A 23542-nucleotide genomic window follows, 5' to 3' on the forward strand; every position below is an offset into this window, starting at 1 on the left:
TATCTGGAATAAAAGGTATTGAATTCTGAAAACGAAGAAGCATAATAGTGTTACGTTGTATTACCGTAAGGCCTACAAAAATTGTTTGGTTCCGGTTACCCGACCCCACCTAGTTTTTCACTGTCGACCCTAAACTTTTTTCGGAAAACATAACTACCTGAAGTAGATACTCACAAATGAATATATATATATATATATATATATATATATATATATATATATATATATATATATATATATATATATATATATATATATATAGGAAGTCAGTGGTAAGATTTGTCCGTAGTACAGTGCTCGATACGTCTGCACGCAGAGCGGAGTATATGTTGAGGGTAGAAGAAAATCAAGTCGGGTTTTTCGTCTCTACAAGCCTGTTTCGTGAGTAAATCACTCGTCAGGAGATGTTGGTGTACACCAACATCTCCTGACGAGTGATTTACTCACGAAACAGGCTTGTAGAGACGAAAAACCCGACTTGATTTTCTTCTACCCTCAACATATATATATATATATATATATATATATATATATATATATATATATATATATATATATATATATATATATATATATATATATATATATATATATATATATATATATATATATATATATATATCTACCTACCCCACCTATTCTAAAATTGTGTGTAATCGGAACCACACTTTTTTTTTGTTAGGCGTAACGTTAACTTACATTTTGACGCTAGAATATTTCATTTTTAACTAGAGCGTTAGAGAGAATATTCAATGAAATGGCATTTTTTTCAATGCAGGACAAAATATTGAATGCTTCTTCTAATAATTATGTTGTCAAAATAGACGAAATTGAATCGAAAGTTTAAATCCGATAGATTTCAATTGGAAATTTGACCGGGGTACAATTTGATATACAAATAAGTTTCAAACACGAACGTACATGCTCGAACGTGTGCGATCGAGTACTAGTGCACCAGCGTGTATGATCTCAGCCTCAATCGGGGGAACTGTGTCAACACATGCTATTTCGTCCTCAACACAGTTTCGGTTTTGTATACATTCAAATAAAACACACTCTAACGATATCGATTTTATTTTACTGAATAAAAATGATCAATAATGGCCCGAGAGCTGAGGTTTCAGTTGTTCATGTTAGTGCACTGAGCTCATGACCACTCGCAACTATATATAGAGTCCTTTCATCCTATGATAGCGGTAGCTCTCAGATCCTACTATTTGTGACCATGTACCCTTGCACGATCTTGCTTAGCTTGCAGAACAGTGACTTCTAAAATGCCCTACTTGTACTATATCCCAAGGACATCCCAATTTCTCATCTTTATAACCCCCCCCCCCTTCTCAGTCCTCTGCCATATTTAAATGCTTGCGGCGGCTTAAGCAATCTATTGTTGTTGTTTTTGTTCGTTAATACACTTGCGTTACATCATGTGCCATTTAAAAGATTTGCATATAGCGGGTTGGTTCATTTTGTCAGTATAGTTTATTGTCGGTGAGAAATAAACCAAACATCATCATCATAGGGAATCGTTAAATTCTAAGACGTGATTGCAGAGATAAAAAAAATGATGCATTTATGACCAAGCTTAAGGCTGTAGTGATAAATTGCGATAGATGTCAAAACTAGGCATTGTTACATGTAAATGTTTACTGTTTTGCCCATACGTGTTGCATTGTTCTTATTTATGTATAAGCCTGGTCGTGGTGTCCGGACTGGATCCAATAGACAAATTAGACATTTAATATAAAATTACACGTACTGTACCACTCAGTCATGTGAGTGTGGATTTTCGAAGCTACATTTACAAAAAAACCCACAAACAAACAAACAAACAAACAAACAAACAAACAAACAAACAAACAAACAAACACACACACAAACAAACACAAACACAAACACAAACACAAACACAAACACAAACACAAACACAAACACAAACACAAACAAACAAATAAAATCCACTGTCAATTCAACATTTTCCCCTTTAATGTGTTGTTTCATATTCATAAGTGAGTATGGATGAAGGTCGTATTATATCACAGTGATACATATTGATAGTAATGTCAATAAAAAAAATCGTCATACAGGCGCCATTCACATATTGTTATGATATTACTGGCATATTGGAATGGTTGGAAAGAAGCCTCACTGAGCGACAAAGATCGGACGAGAGGCGGATGTAAGACTATTCATCAAAACTGTTATCATAATGTCATACATTTGTATACATACATACATACATACATACATACATACATACATACATACATACATACATACATACATGCATGCATACATACATACATACAATACGTACGTACGTACATACATACACACACACACACACATACATACATACATACATACATACATACATACATACATACATACATACATACATACATACAAACATACATATATACATACATACATACATACATACATACATACATACATACATACATACATACATACATACATCATAAAACTTCTACGATTTTCCAGATTCTTGATTTATTTTTTACTCTCTTTTTTTTCAAACCGAGAACAGGAAGAGGACACACCTGAAAAACATGATGCAATTGGCATTTTTATCGATTGATTACAATGGTAAAGCTTTGAAAGTTGAAGCAAGCAACTCCCAGCCTCAATACCGGTACAGACTGGTTTGCGCCGCAAATAACAGAGATCTGCATTGCGAAACCCCAAGGCTATCGATCACAGCTCGTACGAGCAGCTGATTGGCTGTGGGGCGCTGACAATGAAACAATATAGCGATGTTATTTTCTTTAGAGGTTATGTTCAAATGAGTGGTATTGCACATCGTAGGCAAAAGTGCAGCTGAATTCAATAACATAAGCCTAATTGATATAATCACGTCGAAATAATAACTATATACATCCTTAGTGAATATTATAACAGTTTTGAACGTGATTTATTTTCAACATCATCGTCCATGTTGGTCTACCTACCCTATCATTGAAATCTATTCGCCTAACCCAGGAGGTCATGACCCAACGATACTATGACACACTTTCATATATTTTGCAAGCTGAACAAACTGGTTATGATCGCGGTACTGGTGCAAGCGAAAATTAGTGACTAAATTCGAGCGGGCGCAAAGCCTACGGGTTTGAAGGCAAGGAAAGGGTAAAGAAATTTGCCTTCCTCTATGTAGATGGGTACTGAAGTTGCAAGTAAACAATTTGTATGGCTGTCGTGGAAAGTACCAGCTTTATTGCTGACAACTCTGGCCGTTTGTCACGGACAAAGGACGTCTGGTAAGTTGTTTTTCCTCTGAAAATTTGTAGTCTAACTGCCAGCTGCTAGTCGCCAAGTCATTTTTGTGTCATTTTGTGATATTTTAATGAGTGAACCCTTTTGCAGGGAGAATGCAACGTTAGAACCAAACTTCAGAGAAAAAAAACAGGTGAAGGTCTTGTTGTTTGTCACTTTGTAACTCTCGGGAGCATTTCCGTTCACAAAGTCGAGAGGGCGGTATACATATGCCGTTTCCGGCTAGGAACTCCACTCTGCCAGGGTTAACTGAGATTTTACTCAGAGACACTTTGATATTCTGTGCGTTGAAAAAAGATACGAAATTTGGAAGTTTCATTGTAGGATTTTTAGTCTTCACCATGTCTTATATCGGTGTCTCGATCCTTGCGAAACAATGGAAACTTGCAAGCCCATATAGGTGTATCATTATCATCAGCCGTGAACAAATTGTTGTTGTAAAAGACGACAGACCGTTGACACGGTGCTAACGTTTGGTCAGCCTATGTTGAGTCATAGCATTTCATTTTCACCACACGAGTCTCTTGGTAGAGTTAGTTTTCTCGAAAATTGCAAGCAGAGGAGCCCACAAATTGAACTCTTTTGTCAAGTTTTGAGACTTTCTTGAGCTCATGCCCTCCCACCACAACTACTATACCACCACCACCACCAGGTAGGACTACAGTGTTGACCTCATGTGACTATAAATCGAAGGACATCTTGGTAACTTAACACGTTGTGCATGCTATTTGCCCTATCGTTAATATTATGAGCTCCCATTGTAAAGATTTCTCTAAACATTAAGGATTTACTCGCCACTCAAACGATTTGACAGAAATTATAGTGTGCAGTAAATTATATTTGATGTGTTTTTACTCTTATGTGTGAAGTTTTTGTGTAAAAACAAATTAGCAATGCATTTGTATCTTTAATGAAACTGAGTGAAATGGAATTTCAGTCACTTTTTTTCTATTTAATAGATTATTCAATGCTTCAAAACATGTAAATGTATGGTTTATGTATTTTAATGTGCAGGCAGCATTAGTAATTTTGGTATTTTAGTATATTTTGCTAAGCTTTGGGCACCTTGGTATGGGGGGGGGGGGGTAAAACTGTCATAGGTATCCATAATAAGAACCTTGATTTTGGTGTGAATATCAGTAAAATTTATTAGGGAACCAAGTAGATTTTACTTAGTTATTGTCATTATGTATAGGAGTTCTTCTGCAGCCTTAAAAAAGAGTGTGTACAACTTTGTCAGCAGTTTGTAGTTTGCTATTTATAGCGTACAAATATGCCTGTATAATTTATATTTAACCTATTCGTCCCTCAATTTCACTGGGTTGTGATTATGATGGTAGCTAGGATATTTGAAGCCATTTCGTATGCCTTTATATTTAACCTACTTGTCCCGTCAATTTTATCATGTTGTTGTTATGGTGGTAGAATATTTGAGGTCGATTTTGTGTTCTGTGCATTTCATAAGTGATATGCCCGTTCATTTGAAGTAACACATACTTTCCAAAATGTTGCCACCTTTTCTGACCGTTTCAGTTGTGTATGTTATTGTATATTGCTGAAACACAACTGCTTGCAAATGCAGGCTATTTTCTATGAGTGACGGTCAGGGCTGACCACCTTGCAGAGGTCCCTGAAATTATATGCGATATATGTATGCCTATTTAACCTACTTGTCCCTCAGTTTCACAAGGTTGTAACTTGTGATTATACAAATGCATGGTAGGATATTTGAGTACAATGCTGGTTGATATTTCTTTTGTTGTGGTAGGATAAGTTAGTGCTGACTAAGACAAGACAATGTTGATTTGGTGAATGGTTGTAACGTCAATTTCTTGGGAGCCAGCAAACCAGCACTAAATTTCAAATTTGTTACAAATTGAAGTACAATGTAGTCAGTAGGACACAGCACTTCTTTCTGTGATTAACTACTTTAGGAAGATCAAGTATGCATGTTACACATTGTAATGTGTGTATCATGAGCAACATATTTCAAGCACCCTCTCCCCCTTTCAGACCATCAGAATTTTCATTCCACCCCTTCATTGTTTGGTTTCAGTGTTTCAGTTTACTACATGGACTTGACATGACATTGTGAATTTTTTTTACAAACTGTAGTTAGCTATGTTATACAAAACATGTATCGTTCCTTGGTTCCAGACCCTTACTACTACTACGCTAGTTCCTATACAGTATCCTTACCATTTACACCTCAGATGACCCTTACCCACAGATTTTCAAAAAGAGACTGAGTCCCTTACTAATACTCGTGAGTTAACATTTCAGCACTGAAAATCTGTTCAGTACTGCCTTTTTAAACATGAGACTAATTTGTAAAAGAAAATTTGTCATTGTGCAATGACTAGAGACTGAGGTCAGTGATGGGAAAAGTTTCGAGTTTGGGATGAGCTAATCGTGGAAAGACTTCTCCAATGTACAGCATACACATGTGTTCTTCTGCATTGTGATATGGATGTGATCTCAGCAGAATGCTTAACTAATTCTGTTTCCTCCATTTTCTTCTCTTTTTTTCTGTAGGCGAGAGCAAACATAACTTGGAAGGAGAATCCTTAGGTATATTCATAGTATGTATGGTCATACTGGTGTTGTTTGTTGTTGGCGGATTACTGTTATTTTACTGTCGACGGATGAGAAGGAAACATGCAAGAGAAGCTCTTGCCAGAGGATCACTAATAAATAACCAAGTAGACAGTAAGTATTGAATCAATTTGAAAGTCTATAGCATGCTAAAACCAAAGGACTGGCAACAGATGGTTGAATTTGTAGCTGTTATTTATTGCTCTCTTCTTTTCTCTGTTTTTACAGTGTGATTGGCACACCATTCAGCATCCACGGGACGTAATAACTAGAGCAACTTGTACGGCTAATAGTTGCGTATGTGATACTTTTTACACTTACTTCATTTGTACAAATGTATATGTACATATTCCTACATACATCATGGGTTTAACTGGAATTTCATTGTTCAGACGGTGATAGATTCTAACCAGAAAGTTGTATTAAACAACAGTAAGCTTATTCACAAATTTTAAGCTTCAAAATTGGCTGTTTTACATAATTATCATGTAATGTTTACTTTCAATCAGCAAATATCATTTAAGTGTTTTTGCTAAGCACATGGTATGTCAGTCAAATGTACCAGTCACATTTACAAGCTCCCTCCTCTCCACCAAATTACAGTATGATCTTAGCATCTAGATTGTTTGAGAAAATTTGCATAGCCCAGGTTTCGATTGATTCCCTCCCATTTGTTTCTGGGGTTACCAGCCTTTGCAAAAACACTGCGATGACACTATAAAGTGAGTTATTCATTTTTCAATTTAATACCCACAACATATGAAATGATAAAGGTTTGTGTGATATTATATTCACATTATTTTTAAGATAACTGTAAAATTTACCTACTACCATTACAGTTCACATTTCTGTATCTCTGTAATGTATCACAATCATCTTTTCTTGTCAGAATCAGACTAAGTAAAGAACACAATGATGTTTGATTTACCATCTCATCACAGCCTTCCTTCAGACACAACTGTTAATGCAATGGGCAACAACAGGTGTGAGGGTTGACAAACTGTTCTTTAGAAAGGAAATCCATGTTTGTGTTAACCCATGTTGTATATTTTGTCTCGAATTTCACTGAAATAGCCAGAAGTTGAGATTATGACCATTAGAGTCATTTAAGCAGATGAACTTAGAATCCCTGACCAAGTAGAGTTGCCAATAGTTAATCTCTATCTCATCGTGAGACCTCCTAAAGTGTATTGATCAGTCGTTTGAAAACAATAGAGAAAATTTACAAATATCTCGATTTTGATCAGGATACAAAATGAAGGTTGTAGAAGTCATGCCACAAGGATTTTGATGAAGTAAAATTTTTAGGAGTGAAAAATACATTTTTGTAGATTGTTTGGCAGAGCTATCTAAACAGTTTAGAACTAAAGAATGATCCATACAGCTCCACTGATCAATAACACTAATTATGTAAGAACATGGAATTGAATCCCTGACCTAAATATTATGTGGTATGGTCAGAAAGCAATTTTGGTTGAGAAGCATTTGCATAACATGAACAAATACTGGGGGTGGGGGTGGGGTACACACATGATGGCGGGGGGTTACACACACACACACACACAGACACACACACATGACATTGTCAAAATGTACCTGTTGGGGCCCCTGGTTTGAAGGACATCTATGTCACACACATGTTCCTGACCTTATCCTAAATACATGGCATTAAAGTCAATCTGACCTTTGCCTTGTAGATCATGGTCTCCAGCACAGATAAAACTAAATAACACTACACCATACATGTATTAACCACTTGCCATTCATCTATCACAGTAATTGCCATGATCAGTTTCAGTTGGAATAAATATTGAGAATTTATGGGGGATTATTTTGAAAACATATTGTAATGGTCAGTACTAGCAACAATTTTTTGAATGCGAGAGTCATCAAACTTATGGGTTTTACATGTATTTTAAATCATGTAGCACATAAACCATCTGGTAATGTTAGTAGCACTGTATGCCTTCAAGCATACAATGTATAGTCTGGCCCATTTCTACAATATTACAAATAATATGATTTTAGCCTCATACCAGTAGTAAATGCTATACCCACTGGAATTATTAATATTTTTAATTTATCATTGAGTTTGTCTTGTGATAATCCTTCTGAAGAGCCCAATTACAAAAAGAAAATAGAGGGTATATGTGTACAGCCATGTGCGTGTATATTTACATGTACATGTATCACACACAAAATACAAACTGCAATGTACCTTATCACTGTACTTGCATTTACCAGTACAAGCTAACCCTTCTGTGAAAGAAGTTTTCTGAGACTCGCTCACAAAAAAGTTCTGTTCTTAAAATTTGTGACCCTGTCACTTTTCTGTGATGAACATGCCATCTCATCAAATATTCCCATATCTTTCAGTGAGTTACTTTCAAGTTTACAGTTTCTGGTACATACCTTTCAATACCATGATTGAAGTATCTTTAAGTCAAATCTCTACTAATGTACAAAAATTAGATATACTTAGAAATTGGATATTTAGAACTTGTATATTTGAAAATTATTGACAATTATGCATGTTTTAAAAAGTTCGTTTTTAGCATGATTATTGCTTCTCTGTGAAGCCAAAACATTGAAATAAAGATCTTAACATAGAAGTCGTGTCTTATTCACAAACAAACCTATTTGCAGTCCTCAAGACGCACAGCTTTTTACATGTACTGTAGGCACCATCATTTTGTAGTTGGACTGAATCCTGCCTCGTAACAAAACCATTGTTAAAAAATACTTGATTATCATCTATGTTACCATAGACTGGTAAAACTGTCCTGTATATGCATACCAACTTACCTGCTGTCAGCAGTCTTGCTAAACCAGACACTTTATGTATTCTGCCGCTGTCATCCTTGGCATGCATATAGAGGCAGGATGACTGATATTATTGAGTATGTTTATTGAATAAATTAAGAAATGTGTCAATGGATAAACTGTAAAATTAGGTCTGAATTCTGAGTGAGAGTTCTACCTGTAGCTCTAGAGATACAGTATGACAGTACTGTATGATTCTAAGTATTTGTTTGCTAGTACTGAATATTATATAAATGCATGTAGAGTAACTTTTATCTATGGCAAATAAAAAATTACCCTAAATTATAAAGAGTTTCACCAGACCCAATTTCATATGCTCCAACATGATATAGTCCATTTTGAAAAAAAGAGTAAATGACATTTAATCACGAATGTGTAAGATTATGTACGCCGTGACTGGGTGCCCTCATACATTATGATGTATCTTACAGTCTGTTTAATCACGAATTGCACCAGTAACTAAAGAGATTGCATTTCTAATTTATGTGAGTTTAATGAGATATATGTTCTCTTTCTCTCTTTCTTTGTAGCTGCCGAGCATGATATGCCATTCAGTGATTCCCCACCATCCTACATTAAGTGTGTTGAATCAGGAATCATCACTTCTACTGAGAGCTTCCTTCATCTGATATGGGGAGATAGTATCTCACTACCTGACTACGAGACCGTCATCCGAGCACGTGCTGCAAAAGACATTACTACAAGTGATGTTGTTTCGGTAACAGTCGAAGAGCAGGTTGAAGAGTTGATGAGTCGACTATCACCACCGGTAGAGCCGGAGAGTATGAATGGTGGAAATAATGAAGAAGGAGAAGAAGAGGAGGAGGAAGAAGATCAGTGTAGCAAAGAATTACTTGCAGAAAAAAATTCACCTACTGACAACGAGAGTGTCATGGAAGCAGTTGGCGGAGATGTAGCAGTTGTCATCAATGTTCCCACAGATGATGATGAGAATGAAGAACCAATGTCAGCAGGCTGATAAACAAGTCCATTGTCTACCTTGTGGTTCCATAAAGTGAGATGTGATACTAAATGTTAAGAGTTGTCAAACTTTTTTTGTATATAATGTTTCAGTCTTTGTTAACCCAGAAATCAGTTGTGTTTGTTGTTATTCAGCTACTAAGTTCAGTGTAATTGAAAGGCAGAAGAGGTGTTTTCTTGTCTTCTGACAAGAGCAATATTACCAGTATGTCTGCTTGAATTGTCTTGTTTCATTTGTTAGAACCATATACACATGTTCTGTAAGTGTAAGTTCTTATGGCAGTTCTTTTGCTGTTCCACACCCACCTTTAAGTCAGAGAGAGCCAAAGAATTGTCACTTGAGAATGTGACAGTTTGCCGTCTGTAATATTTGCTTTGCAGACATGTTACAGTGCTTTTGCTAAGGTTTGGGAACCCCGGTAACAGAAAGGGGGAAAGAGGTAAAACTGGTAGTGCTTCCCATGCAATGTATCATAGTTTAGGTGGGGAACCCCGGTAAAATGATGTGGGAACCCCGGTAGATTTTACCTACTTACCGCCCTTAAATAAAACACTGTGTTAAGTTTAAGTGACTTCATTGTATGTTGAACAATTTAATGTCTTACAAGCTTATGACTGGTTATTTTTGCGCTTTGAGTAAATGTTATGAAAGGGTTCTCTGTGCTTTCATTACGAGAAAGGGCAAGAAACAGAATCAAAAGTATTAACCGTCATCATTTAAAATGATGAAGCAAAAAAAAAAAAAAAAAAAAAAATTTGAAGCTTTATGTACATAGTTTATTTCATGCCAATTTTTTATAAGTTATTTTCAAACCATTTTAGACTTTAAACTTAATCTAGATTGGAAATATATATATAATTTATAAAAAATGTGCATACATTTGACATGCACAATTCAACTCTAGATTTGATTTATAGTGAATATAAACTTTGTAAGATATATGAATATGTATATAATAAAATAACTGAAATTAACGTCTTACATGCGAGTAATGAGAATTTTTTTTAGTATGAGAGAAATGGAGTGATTTTTTTGTGTTGTGCATTACTATGGTGTGTGATTGTGTTTTTATTTATTTGTTTGTTTTTTGTTTACTCAAATCTTATTTTGGAGAATACAAATGATAAGTTCATTTCATTTCATAGACCATGCTTGGTAAATTCCAGTGAGGGTGTATAGGTGATTTCTTGTGATTTTTACAAATATGAACAAATGTTGGCGATTATAATGTATAGATAAGAAGATTGTATAGATGATTGATGTAGTGAAATATGTGTGGTCAGTTTGGGGGGGGGGGGGGGGGTTTCATCCAATTTTATCTCCATTCATGAACATTGTTATATATGTCAAGCTAAAGGAACCAAGAATCTAACTCTGTCTAAAGTCAGAAATATCTGGTGAAGGACATGTCAGAGAGGATGAATAATAACGAAAAAATTCTTGGCTCAGGGTTGTATTGAAACTGATATTTATGTGTTGCAGCCATTGACGTCATTAAGGGGTTCATTGAACGTCGACGAGACGACACACAGACAAACAGAGTACATTCGATAAAGTACATTCTTAGATCTTACCTGAAGCGTGACCTGGTGAACTTTATTGTTTGTATGTAAACACGAAAGGGAAATCACGTAAACAACCGTCAAACTGGTTGTACGTGACGTGGACATATATGTAGACATCCTGGTTCAATGACAGCGCCGCCACAGTTGATAGTAGTTTATTATTACGTTTACGTAGCATGGGTAGGCTAGTTGAAATATTTGTATGTGTGTAAAGTGTCCCCTTAGAACAGCGCCACCACAGTTGATAGTACTTTATTACCTAGGCTAGTTGTACTTTGTTGAAAATGTGATGTGTCCCTCTCTAATGAATGCTTGGGTCCTTGTTTGATGACGCAGTTTTCGATTGCTTCTTATACAAATTCTAGCATCAACACGTTGCTCGTCGATGGCACGGGGAAGAAGAAATTTACTTGAAGATAGCCGTCGCACTACCTGTGATAATATCCACATTCAATCGTTCCATTTAATTTAAATTTATTGTTACCACATATATCACATTATGTAGAGAAGTCTTGAGCGTAATTAGGGTCTTATATGTAGTACGAGTAAAAAAAACCTTTCGTTTTGTGTACATTACTGTCTTCTCAATTGAGGTTCACCAGAACATTATTTTTTTTTTTTTTAGTAATTTTGTTCAATGTGAATTTTAAATTCAACTCGAAAGTGGCGAATGGCTTCTATAACCCATAGACTTGCCTTTGTGTTAGAGAGCACACCAAGACGTGCGTGTGAATTTTAAATTCACTACACAGTGTTTTTATTTTCTTACTGTGGTCATTACTGCTCATCAGTATCACAAATCAAAACATTACATGACTGCTCACAATTCAGAAGAACATATCAATCACATAATAGTAAACTATTGTTACCCTGACCTTCGCACATAGCTGCAACTATAGAAGAATCACTCTCATATCTCCACTTGTACACCAGATCACTTTGCTCAGCCAGCAGTGCAGTGTTCATGGATAACTTTGAACCATATTAGAAGTAGCCATGGAGCAGATCGAACCCGCCTATAGTCTAGGCCTATCTATTTCCTTCAGCTCCCCCCTTCTAACAAGTGAATCTATACTTTATTCCAATTTCACATTCTTATAAACATATAAATTATACAATACTCAAATGATTGGATGCTAAAATCATCAGCACTCTAGATGAATAAATCAAAGTTTCGGATGTTGCCTTAATTCAATGCAAATGATATTGACAACTATGAAAAGTAGCCAAATAACGTCATCGTTCTTCTAACTGCCTGTAATTAGTCATTATTCGACAGTTGATATTTTAATGACTTAATGTTGTCATCTCAGAAGAATGCTGCTATTCGTGAAATGCAAACATTTGTTATAAGTATTAATTCACTGACAGCTGAGGGTTCACTGTGACCTCGTGTTTTGCCAAATTTAAAACTCTGCGAATGATAGAAAGTTTGTATTTGTTATCGATAACACTATACTGCAAACCCTGGGTATGTTTACAATATCATAATATCGAATATAGTTAAAGTGGCCCAAGCTGAGTTCATAAACTTTTTTCTCTCTTAAACCCACAATCAAACTATTGCAATGTAATGCTAATGTCAATGCATATCTTCTATATATATATATATATATATATATATATATATATATATATATATATATATATATATATATATATATATATATATATATATATATATATATATATATATATATATATATATATATATATATATATATATATATACCACATCGTATTACAGTTGTCTTCTTGCAGTGTTAAAAGAGTTGATTGCATGGTAGGGATGTCGCAGATATTTTTTGATACGTATGATAAATTACGTCATGATCAGATCGTTGATGAACTTATAATCTTACTACAAGGTTTGAGTTCAGTCAATGGTTACATGTAAACGTGATTCAGTACAATGTAGAGTACTGCGAGTACCGTGGCAGTTTTTAATTCACAACAACAAAAATGTGCCCCAACAGTATGAACTCAGCTTGTGCCCCTTTAATACTAATAACGGCAAGATTTAATAAAAAGAGAACAAAAACACCATAAGAAATTTACAAACGACAATACGCAATCTTTGTGAATGATTGTATTCCTATGTAACATGATAATATAGTTGAAAAACGATAATTACAATGATGTATTCGTATGTAAAATGATATACGAAAAACTAATGACTAATTCATGGTGTACACTCAAATTTGTAACATTAAATATTACATGGCATAATTAGATTATTATATACTTATATTTTCGTACATACACTGTAGATTACTGTATCAACATAGACAATTAAACGTCTGAGACACCACTACTCAGTTGCTATTTAGTGAAAACAAAAACTGAAGCTTTCGTCCACACGCGTGGACTTGTTCTCTTGTCAGATGTTCCTGTTTGTCACATGGCTCATCACTCGAATCGTGCGACAAAAGAATGGAATTGATGATCCGTCTTGGTCATATATATATGGCCATGGAAGTCTTGATTGCCTCGATAGATCCATGGTATGGTATACACTACAGCTAAATTTCAAACCATGTAAAACACTTAGGCGATTTTTGGTCACCCCAAAAGATAAAACCATGCAAATTACAGCATGTCAGCGGTCCCGTATATCATGAAATAATTACATATTAACTTATACATGTATGTATATTGGTGACACAGCGTACCCTTAAAGAATTCTTATTAGCAGAACACCAGCATCCGATTGCACAACTTAAGAGGCTTTCTAATATTACTAGAAAGAAAAGCCAGTCAACCCAAGTAAATTGGGAGAGGCAGATCTCGAGTTCATATACATGATATATCTTTTTATAACATATATAACATAGTAAAACAATTACTGTATAACATTTCAAGACATTCGAATATACCAAAGCTTGCAGTGTACATTTTATACATTGATCATACAAATTAAACGTCAAATTATAACAATACATTGTCAACCGTACCATTTTTTGTGGTGTGCAGTTGTGCCAAGGAACTTGAATTGATTCGTGTAGTTCGATTAATTGGGGATCAACATATCCAAGCGACATACTGGATCCAACCTGTGTACACAGCACCACTTTACAAGGAAGTACGTAATAGTCTTTACAAACATACCAATTTTACAATGAAAAGAGTTTCTTTTCTTGAAAAAAAGGGTAACGCTAGACGATTTGGCGATGGGATATCAAGATATGACACTGTGTTCATAGGACGACGAAGTTTATAGTCTGCTGCGAAATACTTATACTTGAATGTATAAATACCGTCAAAGTGTGGATTTGTAATAAGATCGAAGAAACTATTTCGTCGCTGACTAAAGTATAAAACTCTTCACAGTGCTTATAGCAATGCTGGTTTTAATAATCATTGCCAACTTTTATAAAGTTCAACTTATTATCATTCAATATACATTGTTACTTTTCTTGTCACAAAGACAATAGATTTCACACATTTTGCCGAAGTCATGATGTCAGTTCTGTAGGTGAGTCATTTTTATCCCTGTTGTGTGTATTGCATATACATTTGTATCTAGCACCTATCGGTCCTTACAGTGACGTCAAACGTTTCCGTGGCTGTATACCAAGGAAATGCGCAGAATTTACGGCGGGGGGGGGGGGGAGCGAGGAGAAAATATTTTCAACTGCCCCCCCCCCCCCCTCGCGATCTCAAAAAACTTCCTTTCCCCAGTAACGTTAACACTCTACCGTATTCTGGAAAATGTACAATTGTACAGTACAATATACGAAAGTAACATATATAATACGATATTTATTTACGAATCACTAATATTAATATATATGTGCTTTGCAAGAAGAAATCTCGCATGATTGGGCTTTAACCTATACTTGGAGATATTTGAAACCCCCTCTAGCACCGGTCCGTCATAAATCTTGCTCATTCCCTAAGAATTCAACACTGCACGTGTTTGTGATCATTGTAATAAATCAAGCACATCAGATAGTTTTCTCTTCTTATGTTGTATATTTTGGACCAGGTGCGTCTTGTTTCCCGATAGACGATGAAATGTACAGTTATGCCATCATAAAATCAGCTTGATTTCCGACCATGTTGTTCTGTCCAAACGCAATCTTCAAAGCAAGTCTATATTGTCTGTTCTTAAAGGCGTATATGATCGGGTTCATACATGAATTGCAGAAGGCGACTAATACGGTCAAATGATAGTACCAACTAACAAAATCGACGTCTGCGTAAAAGCTGTAGGCCAGGTAGAGAAATTGATTTGGTGTCCAGCATATAGCGAAAGTTGTGACGATAATAAGGAGTAGTTTGATTAGGCGTCTTCGAGCTATAACTATTTCCATACTGCTATGACTTGAAATACCAGCTGATGCGTTGTTAGGCGCCGTTTCGGTTTTAAGGGCGGACAACATTTGTCGATATGAGTACGCCATCACTGTCAGGGGCCCCAAGTAAACTACGAAGAAAATGATTATCCCTACTACGATACGAACGGCCATGCTTGGCCACGTTAAGACGCAGGTACCACGGCGACTGTAAAAAACATACAGCATGAAACTCATCGATAATGTTGCAGCCGTCCACACGGCACCTATCATTAGTTTCGCTTTGTTCTTGGTGAAAAAAGCATGGTATTTCAGAGGGTATACAATCGCCAAATAACGCTCCAACGTAACGCATGTTAGATTCAAAACAGAGGCAGTAAAACTGACCCACAGAGGGTATTTCGACATAACCAGTCGGCAGAGCATATCACCAGGGACACCAGCCGGTATGCGAATATTAATCCCCAAATGTAAGGGGATGAGAAACACAGACGTGATGAAATCAGCAACAGCTAGGCTTACGATGAAATAATTAGTCGAGGTGTGCATCTTTTTCACCTTCCATACGACGAAGCATACCATGGAGTTACCACATATTCCAATAACAGATATAGCTCCATACACCAATTTTAACCATAACTGATTGTCGAAACTTTTACCAGCAGACCACGAGTTGATACCTTCGATCGGTGAATCAGTTGTATTGTTCATTCTCGATTTTGAATAATGTGGACTGTAGATCGAAATGAGAATGATTCAACGGTCAATCGGAGTTACCCTTTGTTTTTTTTTCTGAAAAAAACGACCATCAGAAAAGATCGTTTGCGTAATTTTCGACCAAGATGTTTAAAAGTTCACAATTCAACATTATCAAATGTCACCGAATAATAATGAAATAACGTATACTTGTATTTGGTTTTCAAGTATTCGCACAGAATCACTTAGTCTCCTGGCTTGGCTGGATATCATTATTTTTGCATTAGTTTGTCCCAAGTAACAGTGTTTGTGAGTTCAACAAATGTAGAATTATTCACCACGACGGTGTCTAGCTATGTCAGCACTTTATCACAGTGACGGGGGGGGGGGGGACAAGTAGCTGAACTTACAGCTACAGTAAGTTCGTGCAAGTTAATAATGACAATTCAGCGGAAGCAGGGGGACTGAGAGAGTCAGTCTATTTAGTCAGCATATGCGCATGTACTTGAATATTATACTAGAATATTGTATACTTCTTCCATTTCAAATAATTTCCACTGTTTCCTGGGAGATCATTAATTGAGAACATAGTGTCGAGATGATCATCACTTTGCGAAAGGTTACGTAGGCGTGAAAGGGAGAAGATGAGCACTAGAAAAAAATGGAAAGGATGGGAAAAAAATGTAGGAAGCAGACATAATAACAATGAATAATACACATACATACATACATACATACATACATACATACATGCATGCATGCATGCATGCATGCATACATACATACATACATACATACATACATACATACATACATACATACATACATACATACATACATACATATATACACGCACGCACGCACACACGCACGCACGCATACACACACGCACGCACGCACACACACATACATACATACATACATACATACATACATACATACATACATACATACATACATATACGTACATTTGTAATTACGTACGTACGTACAAACACATACAAACAAACAAACACAAGGACATACAGTGACGGACGGACGGACAGACAGACAGACAAACAAACGCAGACAGACAGTCAAATACAGACACAGACAGACAGACAGACAGACAGACAGACAGACAAAGAAATACATGCATAGAGGGGTCAGTTAAAATCTACTAAAGGTGGGGGTCAATTTGGAAAACACCTTTACAGGTAATTTTTTATCTCAAGTACATCAACAGGATCAGCCTATTTGTCATTTTGGTTCCGTGAAATGACATTTGAATGACTTATATGTTGAAATTTTCTAATCGGAAGGGGTATCCATGTTCCTCAACTTCCCCCTGTCTGTATTTACATGCTGATCAGTTATGAAAAGTTGTATATCAAGCATATACACCAAAACCTAAATCTGGTGTGTGAATTAAATTCATGATTCACAACATGGGGTTTATATTCTGTATCTGCCAATTTTCGATACTAAAGGTAATTTCCCTATCTAAAATTTCCTTGAGGGCGATTGAAGACAAGGATTTAATATCGAAGCAATCATCGTTTATATGACATTTGATAGTCAGTTTTGTGGATATATTACTTTGGTACAAGCTTTGATAAAAATTGCGTTGTTGAGATAAATTCAACGATGATGATGATGATGATGATGATGATGATGATGATGATGATGATGATGATGATGATGATTACACAATGATACATTACGAAATTGACTACACGACTAACATGAGACCTTCTGTTATCTGTATATACAGTAGTACATACTCAAGTTCATATTCAAGTGACTTGATCGTTGCCAGGTTGCCTTGCTTCTTTTGGAAGAATTGATTAATTGATAACAAATGGATGTTGGTAATACAATTGAAGATTAAAGTTCTGTAATAAGGGTTGTTTCTTGTAATTTCCTAGTTGGTCATGAGGATCGACAACTCGATCGGTTCGATGGAGAATCAGTCGGCGGTCTCAGATCGAATGACCGACCTTACTTTCTCACGCTGTGCGTAAGTGATCGCCGCTAAAAATAACTGATGGTGACTTGTCTGTTACGTTAACGTTGTCGTAGACAACAAAACTTAAAATACAATTCGCATATTTGACAATGTGTTTAAGTCTGTTATTACTGTCTTATGTTGTACATGAAAACGTTCATATGCTATTTAACAAAAACTGACAACAAGTGAAGTATACGTTCAAAGTTAGACCTTTAAAATGATTATAAAGTATACCCATTACTAATTACCTACTATGTTCTTATCATCATTACTCTTGGCAAAACAAACATAATTTAAAAACACACACAAAAAAAACTACAAATTACCTGTTAAAACGTGGCGGATATTTGTCACAAACTGCAAGAAGGGAAAATCGTCACGGTGAAGTTGATCTTAGTACGTAGTCAATTATCGGTAAGTTGTCGCTCAGTTAGACGATGTGATCTAATACGTGTGCGAAATAGAAAGTAAGCTTTAAAATGCCACGACTAATGTATATTATGATCATTCCTCACGTGGTACATGGGCGTGGGTGTTTTAAAGCTCAAACGAGACTATCTTATTGATGCACTCATGCCTGACATGTTATCGGTTTTTTTTTTAAAGATAAAGATATACATATTTCATACTTTATTACCTTATCACATTGGAAAGTATAGCATCGCTATTCTTTATTACTGAAACGACTGTAAAGAACGGTTTTCTTTATTTGCTTTCTACTGAGGAGCAACATGACTACTGTGTGTCTGCTTCTCAGTACACCCTACCTGTTCACACTTCAATCAAAATGTATCTTTTGCATTTGAAGTTGTCAGGGCACGCCGTGTTAAAATAAAATAATTTTGTGCTTTGAGTGAAACGCCAATGTAACTATATTTGCGATTTCAGAAGATCAACAGGTGATATCACTATCTCGAAAACACTTCAAACAAAGCTAGTGGAAGAGTATTATTTTATCAATCAATTTATATCCATTGGGTTCTAGCATCAATCATATTTTCATATTCTATTATCCTTTCTTTGCGAGGTAGAACCAAATTTGACAATTATCTTGATTTATGTCACGTTCTCATTTATATTGACAGTGATTGCGTCCGGTCGCTGTGGATATATCCAAGCGAAGCTGTTGTTAATGAAGGATACTTGTTCGGGATTGAAATAATAACATTCAATACAAATACATTAGGTAGTTTTTTTTTTTTTATAACAATCAGTATATGTACACAGCTATTGTTGGCGATGTACAAGACACTAACGATCATATGACATATTCCGGCCTAGTCATCAGGCACACAATTACGGACTGTACTGTTGCTTTGAAATCTTTATATGTCATAATATAATAACTTTTTAGTGTACTTAACACATGAACGCGCTTCCGTAATATGTACATAATTAGTATTTTATTTGCCACAAACTCAAAATCATATCAATATAACAAAAGAGAAAAAGTAAAAAAGACAGTGGCATAAATATTACACATAAACTGATGGATGAATACAGAGTTTATGGCTGGACCACAAAAATAGTTTGAAACAAACTAGTCAAGTTTGTGGCCCATACTACAATTGATTAAACAAAATAATCAAAGCAAAAACAAAAACAAATTTGAAATTAAAACAAAAACAAACAAAAAACAAACAAAACGCGTTCATCAAAAAATATATAACTGGCATTAAATGCAATGTAAGGTAGAAAAAGCTGAATTAATTTTGTAACAAATACTGTTTTAACTGAGATTTAAAAGTAGTCCTGGATTGTATTTTTTTCAATTCTTCAGGTAAGGAGTTCCAATGTTTTGCAGCTGCATACTGAAAATTGTGTTGCGTCAAAGTAAGATTTACTTTTGGAATGTAAAAGTTATCTCTCGCTGTATTCCGAGTGTGATACGTATTTGGTGGTGTGTTAAAGTAGTCGTTAACTGTTTGCGGGAAGTGACCGGCCCTCAAATCAAAAATAAATAAAGAAGTATTAAATTTGGTCCTCAAGTCCCCAAATATATGTCATTGAAGAAATCGAAATATCTAGCGAAAACCTATCAAATTCATCTACTTTCAACACTGAGAAATGGCATCACACATCATATCAATATGCGGAATAATGTAATGCACTGTATGTATGTATGTATGTATGTATGTATGTATGTATGTATGTATGTATGTATGTATGTATGTATGAATGTTTTGTTTGTTTTTGTTTGTTTGTTTTGTTTGTTTGTTTGTTTGTTTGTTTGTTTTTTGTGTGAAGTCTCGTCGTATCTATTTGTGGGATTTTGGTAAATTAAGGGGATGTAATTAATCAAATTAGCGTTCGGCACACCAAATTAATATATGTGAGCGCACAATAAATAAAGTGTAAAGCCAACCGGCAAATATTTATTCTCTCTCTGAAATTAAATTAACAATAACTGTACGGTGTATAAAGGGGGGGGGGGGCAAGGGGTCGGTCGCTCTAGGGGTAATACTTATACGTACTAGACACGCTAATCGAGTGTCCGTCAATATTTACTCGACACGCTAATCGAGTGTCCGTCACGTAGAGTCCAGGCACGCAAACCGAGACACTACAATCGAACGATACCGTTCAGCAGGCAAGCTGAACTACTACGAAACACTAACAGGTATAGAATACTTAGCACGCAAACTAAGATTCAAGTGCAATTCAGTGCGCAAACTGAATTGTTACGACGTAGGAACCAAAATCTCAGCACGCACTAAGATAGCCTTCGGCAAGAAAAGGGGGGACTGCTCACTGAGCTGGGGAAAATCTGGGCTATTAAGTTATACCCATATTACCGTAAACTATAATAAAACCGCAAACATAAACAGCTCGTTAGCGGCTAGTACGCGTCTTTCCAATGGATACAAAATACATCAAAATGAACTAAATAATCCAGCGTAACGGGTTATAAAATTGTCACATTTTATTTTATTTATTTTTTTTTTTTTGGGGGGGGGGTTAACTCTGCTTTTAAATGTAATGTATAGTAATATTCCCTTGACATGGTTATGAATGTTGGAAGGGTTGTTCATAAATCACAGCGTGTAGGAATTATGGCGGCGGGAATTTTTCATTGTTAATCGTATCCATCCATCCATCCATCCATGGCCATCCATCCATCTTATATAAATCAACCACTTAAAATAATATCCCCTGATTCACTGTGACTTATGAGAACAGAAAGTAGTCATGATTATCCCTACTTTGAGAAAGGTCATGTAGGCGTGAAAATGAAACAGTTGAAGTGAAAAAGTGAGGGCTACAAGAGAAGGAAAGTAAACAGAATCTGATGTTGTTGTCCGTGTTGGGAAGGACCTGTATCGTTTGTTGTTGTTGTTGTTGTTGTTGATGATGTTGTTATTGCTATTGTTGTTGTTGTTGTTGTTGTTGTTGTTGTTGTTGTCGTCGTCGTCGTCGTCTGATCGCGTGTCATGGAAATCAGTTCATCGTCACTACACATCTTGTTTTGTATCTACCCATAGAACGAAGCTACACAATATAATGTATGAATCCATGAATACCGTTAATTTAATATCATAATTATTGAGGAAAAACATCAACAAGTTTGTTCCAGAGTTAATGAGATTGGACATACAAAGCACGCTACGAGCAGTGACTCAAAATGTGTACAGAGCAAGTAAAACATGAACCAGTGTTTTTACCCACCAGTAACCCCACTATCAAATCGTTCGGAAATGGCACCATATCAAATCTTTCTGAAACGGCACTAGTGGTAGAATGGAATGATAAACTGCATACGAGACGATATGTGTGGTATGAACTGGAACATAGACTTTATTTATCAAGGCCCAAGGGCAGAGCCAGGAGTTGACTCCCTCACCCAAAGGCCAGAAGTCGAGTCTCTTCAATTTTACAAATCACTTTACAGGAAAGCTTGGAATGCAATGTCTATTGTCTAAACATGACTATATCATTACGCGAATGACGCGTAGGTCCGTGAATTTGAAACAAAAGGACGCCTTGAGGACAATTGTTCTCCAGACAAGCTATCTTATTAATCCCAAAACATGACACAGACATCTTTTCTAAGAAACACGTAACTCGATATTTAGGAAAGTCTATAGCAGTCCAAAGTAAATGTTCAAAATGTCAAGTTGACTCTCTGAAAGAGTTCGATTAGTTCTTCGTTCTCATGGTTATACGTCTTCAAACAAACTTAAATCTCTTGACAACAGATTGTATTGTCAGTTAGAGTTTTTTTTTTTTTTTTTTTTTTTTTTTTTATGTTTTTTTTTTATTAATTTCCAAAACAACTGCAAGACAATACAAAGGCAAACAATACATTACAGAGAAAACACAGGACGTACAAACAGAGAGGGGGAGGGTTAGTTAACTTAATTAAATAAATTAATACATGGGATTGGAAATAATTACAATTGATAAAGAATAATGTAACAATATCTTGAACAGAAATATCCGTCTGTAATGAAAGGACTAAGCACAGAATCCTAACTTGATCACAGGAAAACACCCAATCCCCACTCAGTTGAAAAAACCAGTTGCATGACTTACAGTAACGTAATAATTACAAAACTAATGATTCCCATTTGTGCTCCAGGGCTCCTCTGCGCGCAAATTTAATTTCCATATCCTTAACACTTTTGAGATAACTAATAAATGAATCAAAATTGGAGTCTGGACGTCTTTCAATTAACCTAGCTTTATACAAAAAAAATTTGCCCAAGATGATAAGGTGATTGACTAAATTGAAGATTTTGTCGCAAATGTCAAACTTACCAAAAATCACATCTGACATAGACAAGTGAATATCAGGAACAAAATTAAGGAGTAAAATAAACTTGAACCTTCAATTCAGTTAGAGTTTATATTTGCGTTAATTACCTTGATGGATTTCCTGGATGACGCGTTGTCTTGAGTTGATAATCATTACATCTGAGTATCGCAGCATAATACATTCTCAAATGTTCTTTGTTCGTACAGATAGAATTTCGCAATACTTCTTTTTCTTCATCAGACGACTGGTAACTATTCACTTAGCTCTTTTTAACTTCCATATTGGTCCATATACAAGTCATTCAATTCTGGAAAATAACCGTTCCCTGAGTTCCTAGGGCTTCATCATTATCAGTTCTCTAAATTAGGTAGATGTTTCTTCAGAGTCACATATATCCTCGTTCCTTCGTCTGGTAGGAAGTAGAAAAGCATGAATCTTGAAGGTCTTCTCTGGGGAAATTAGTCTTTCTACGGGGAACTCGCTTGTCTTCAGGGAAACTCTTCGATCTTAATGGGTCTCGTGATTACGTAAGTTTTATAG

General features: G+C 35.7%; 3 protein-coding genes across 3 annotated transcripts in view; 2 read left to right on the forward strand and 1 right to left on the reverse strand.

The window, feature by feature from the left end:
• The window catches only part of LOC144433625 (uncharacterized), a 6832-nt gene extending 6693 nt beyond the window's left edge, over positions 1-139 (forward strand). The window contains exon 9 of the mRNA XM_078121965.1: positions 1-139. This exon is cut by the window's left edge and continues 727 nt beyond it. The gene's annotated coding sequence lies outside the window, so the exon portion shown is untranslated.
• Positions 140-3047: 2908 nt separating this feature from the next.
• On the forward strand, positions 3048-10617 carry LOC144437722 (uncharacterized). The gene is made up of 3 exons (XM_078126734.1): positions 3048-3281; positions 5833-6006; positions 9246-10617. The coding sequence occupies exons 1-3, from the start codon at positions 3179-3181 to the stop codon at positions 9692-9694; spliced, it is 726 nt and encodes a 241-aa protein (XP_077982860.1). The 5' UTR covers positions 3048-3178; the 3' UTR covers positions 9695-10617.
• A 4670-nt stretch (positions 10618-15287) lies between these two features.
• LOC144433632 (neuropeptide Y receptor type 2-like) lies at positions 15288-23183 on the reverse strand. Its single transcript, XM_078121978.1, has 2 exons — positions 23110-23183; positions 15288-16293 (listed from the first exon to the last, which is right to left on the reverse strand). Exons 1-2 carry the CDS (start codon positions 23181-23183, stop codon positions 15288-15290), a joined length of 1080 nt encoding a protein of 359 aa, XP_077978104.1.
• Positions 23184-23542: the final 359 nt, after the last annotated feature.

This window comes from Glandiceps talaboti, chromosome 1 (genome assembly GCF_964340395.1).
Source record: "Glandiceps talaboti chromosome 1, keGlaTala1.1, whole genome shotgun sequence".
Lineage (NCBI taxonomy): Eukaryota > Metazoa > Hemichordata > Enteropneusta > Spengelidae > Glandiceps > Glandiceps talaboti.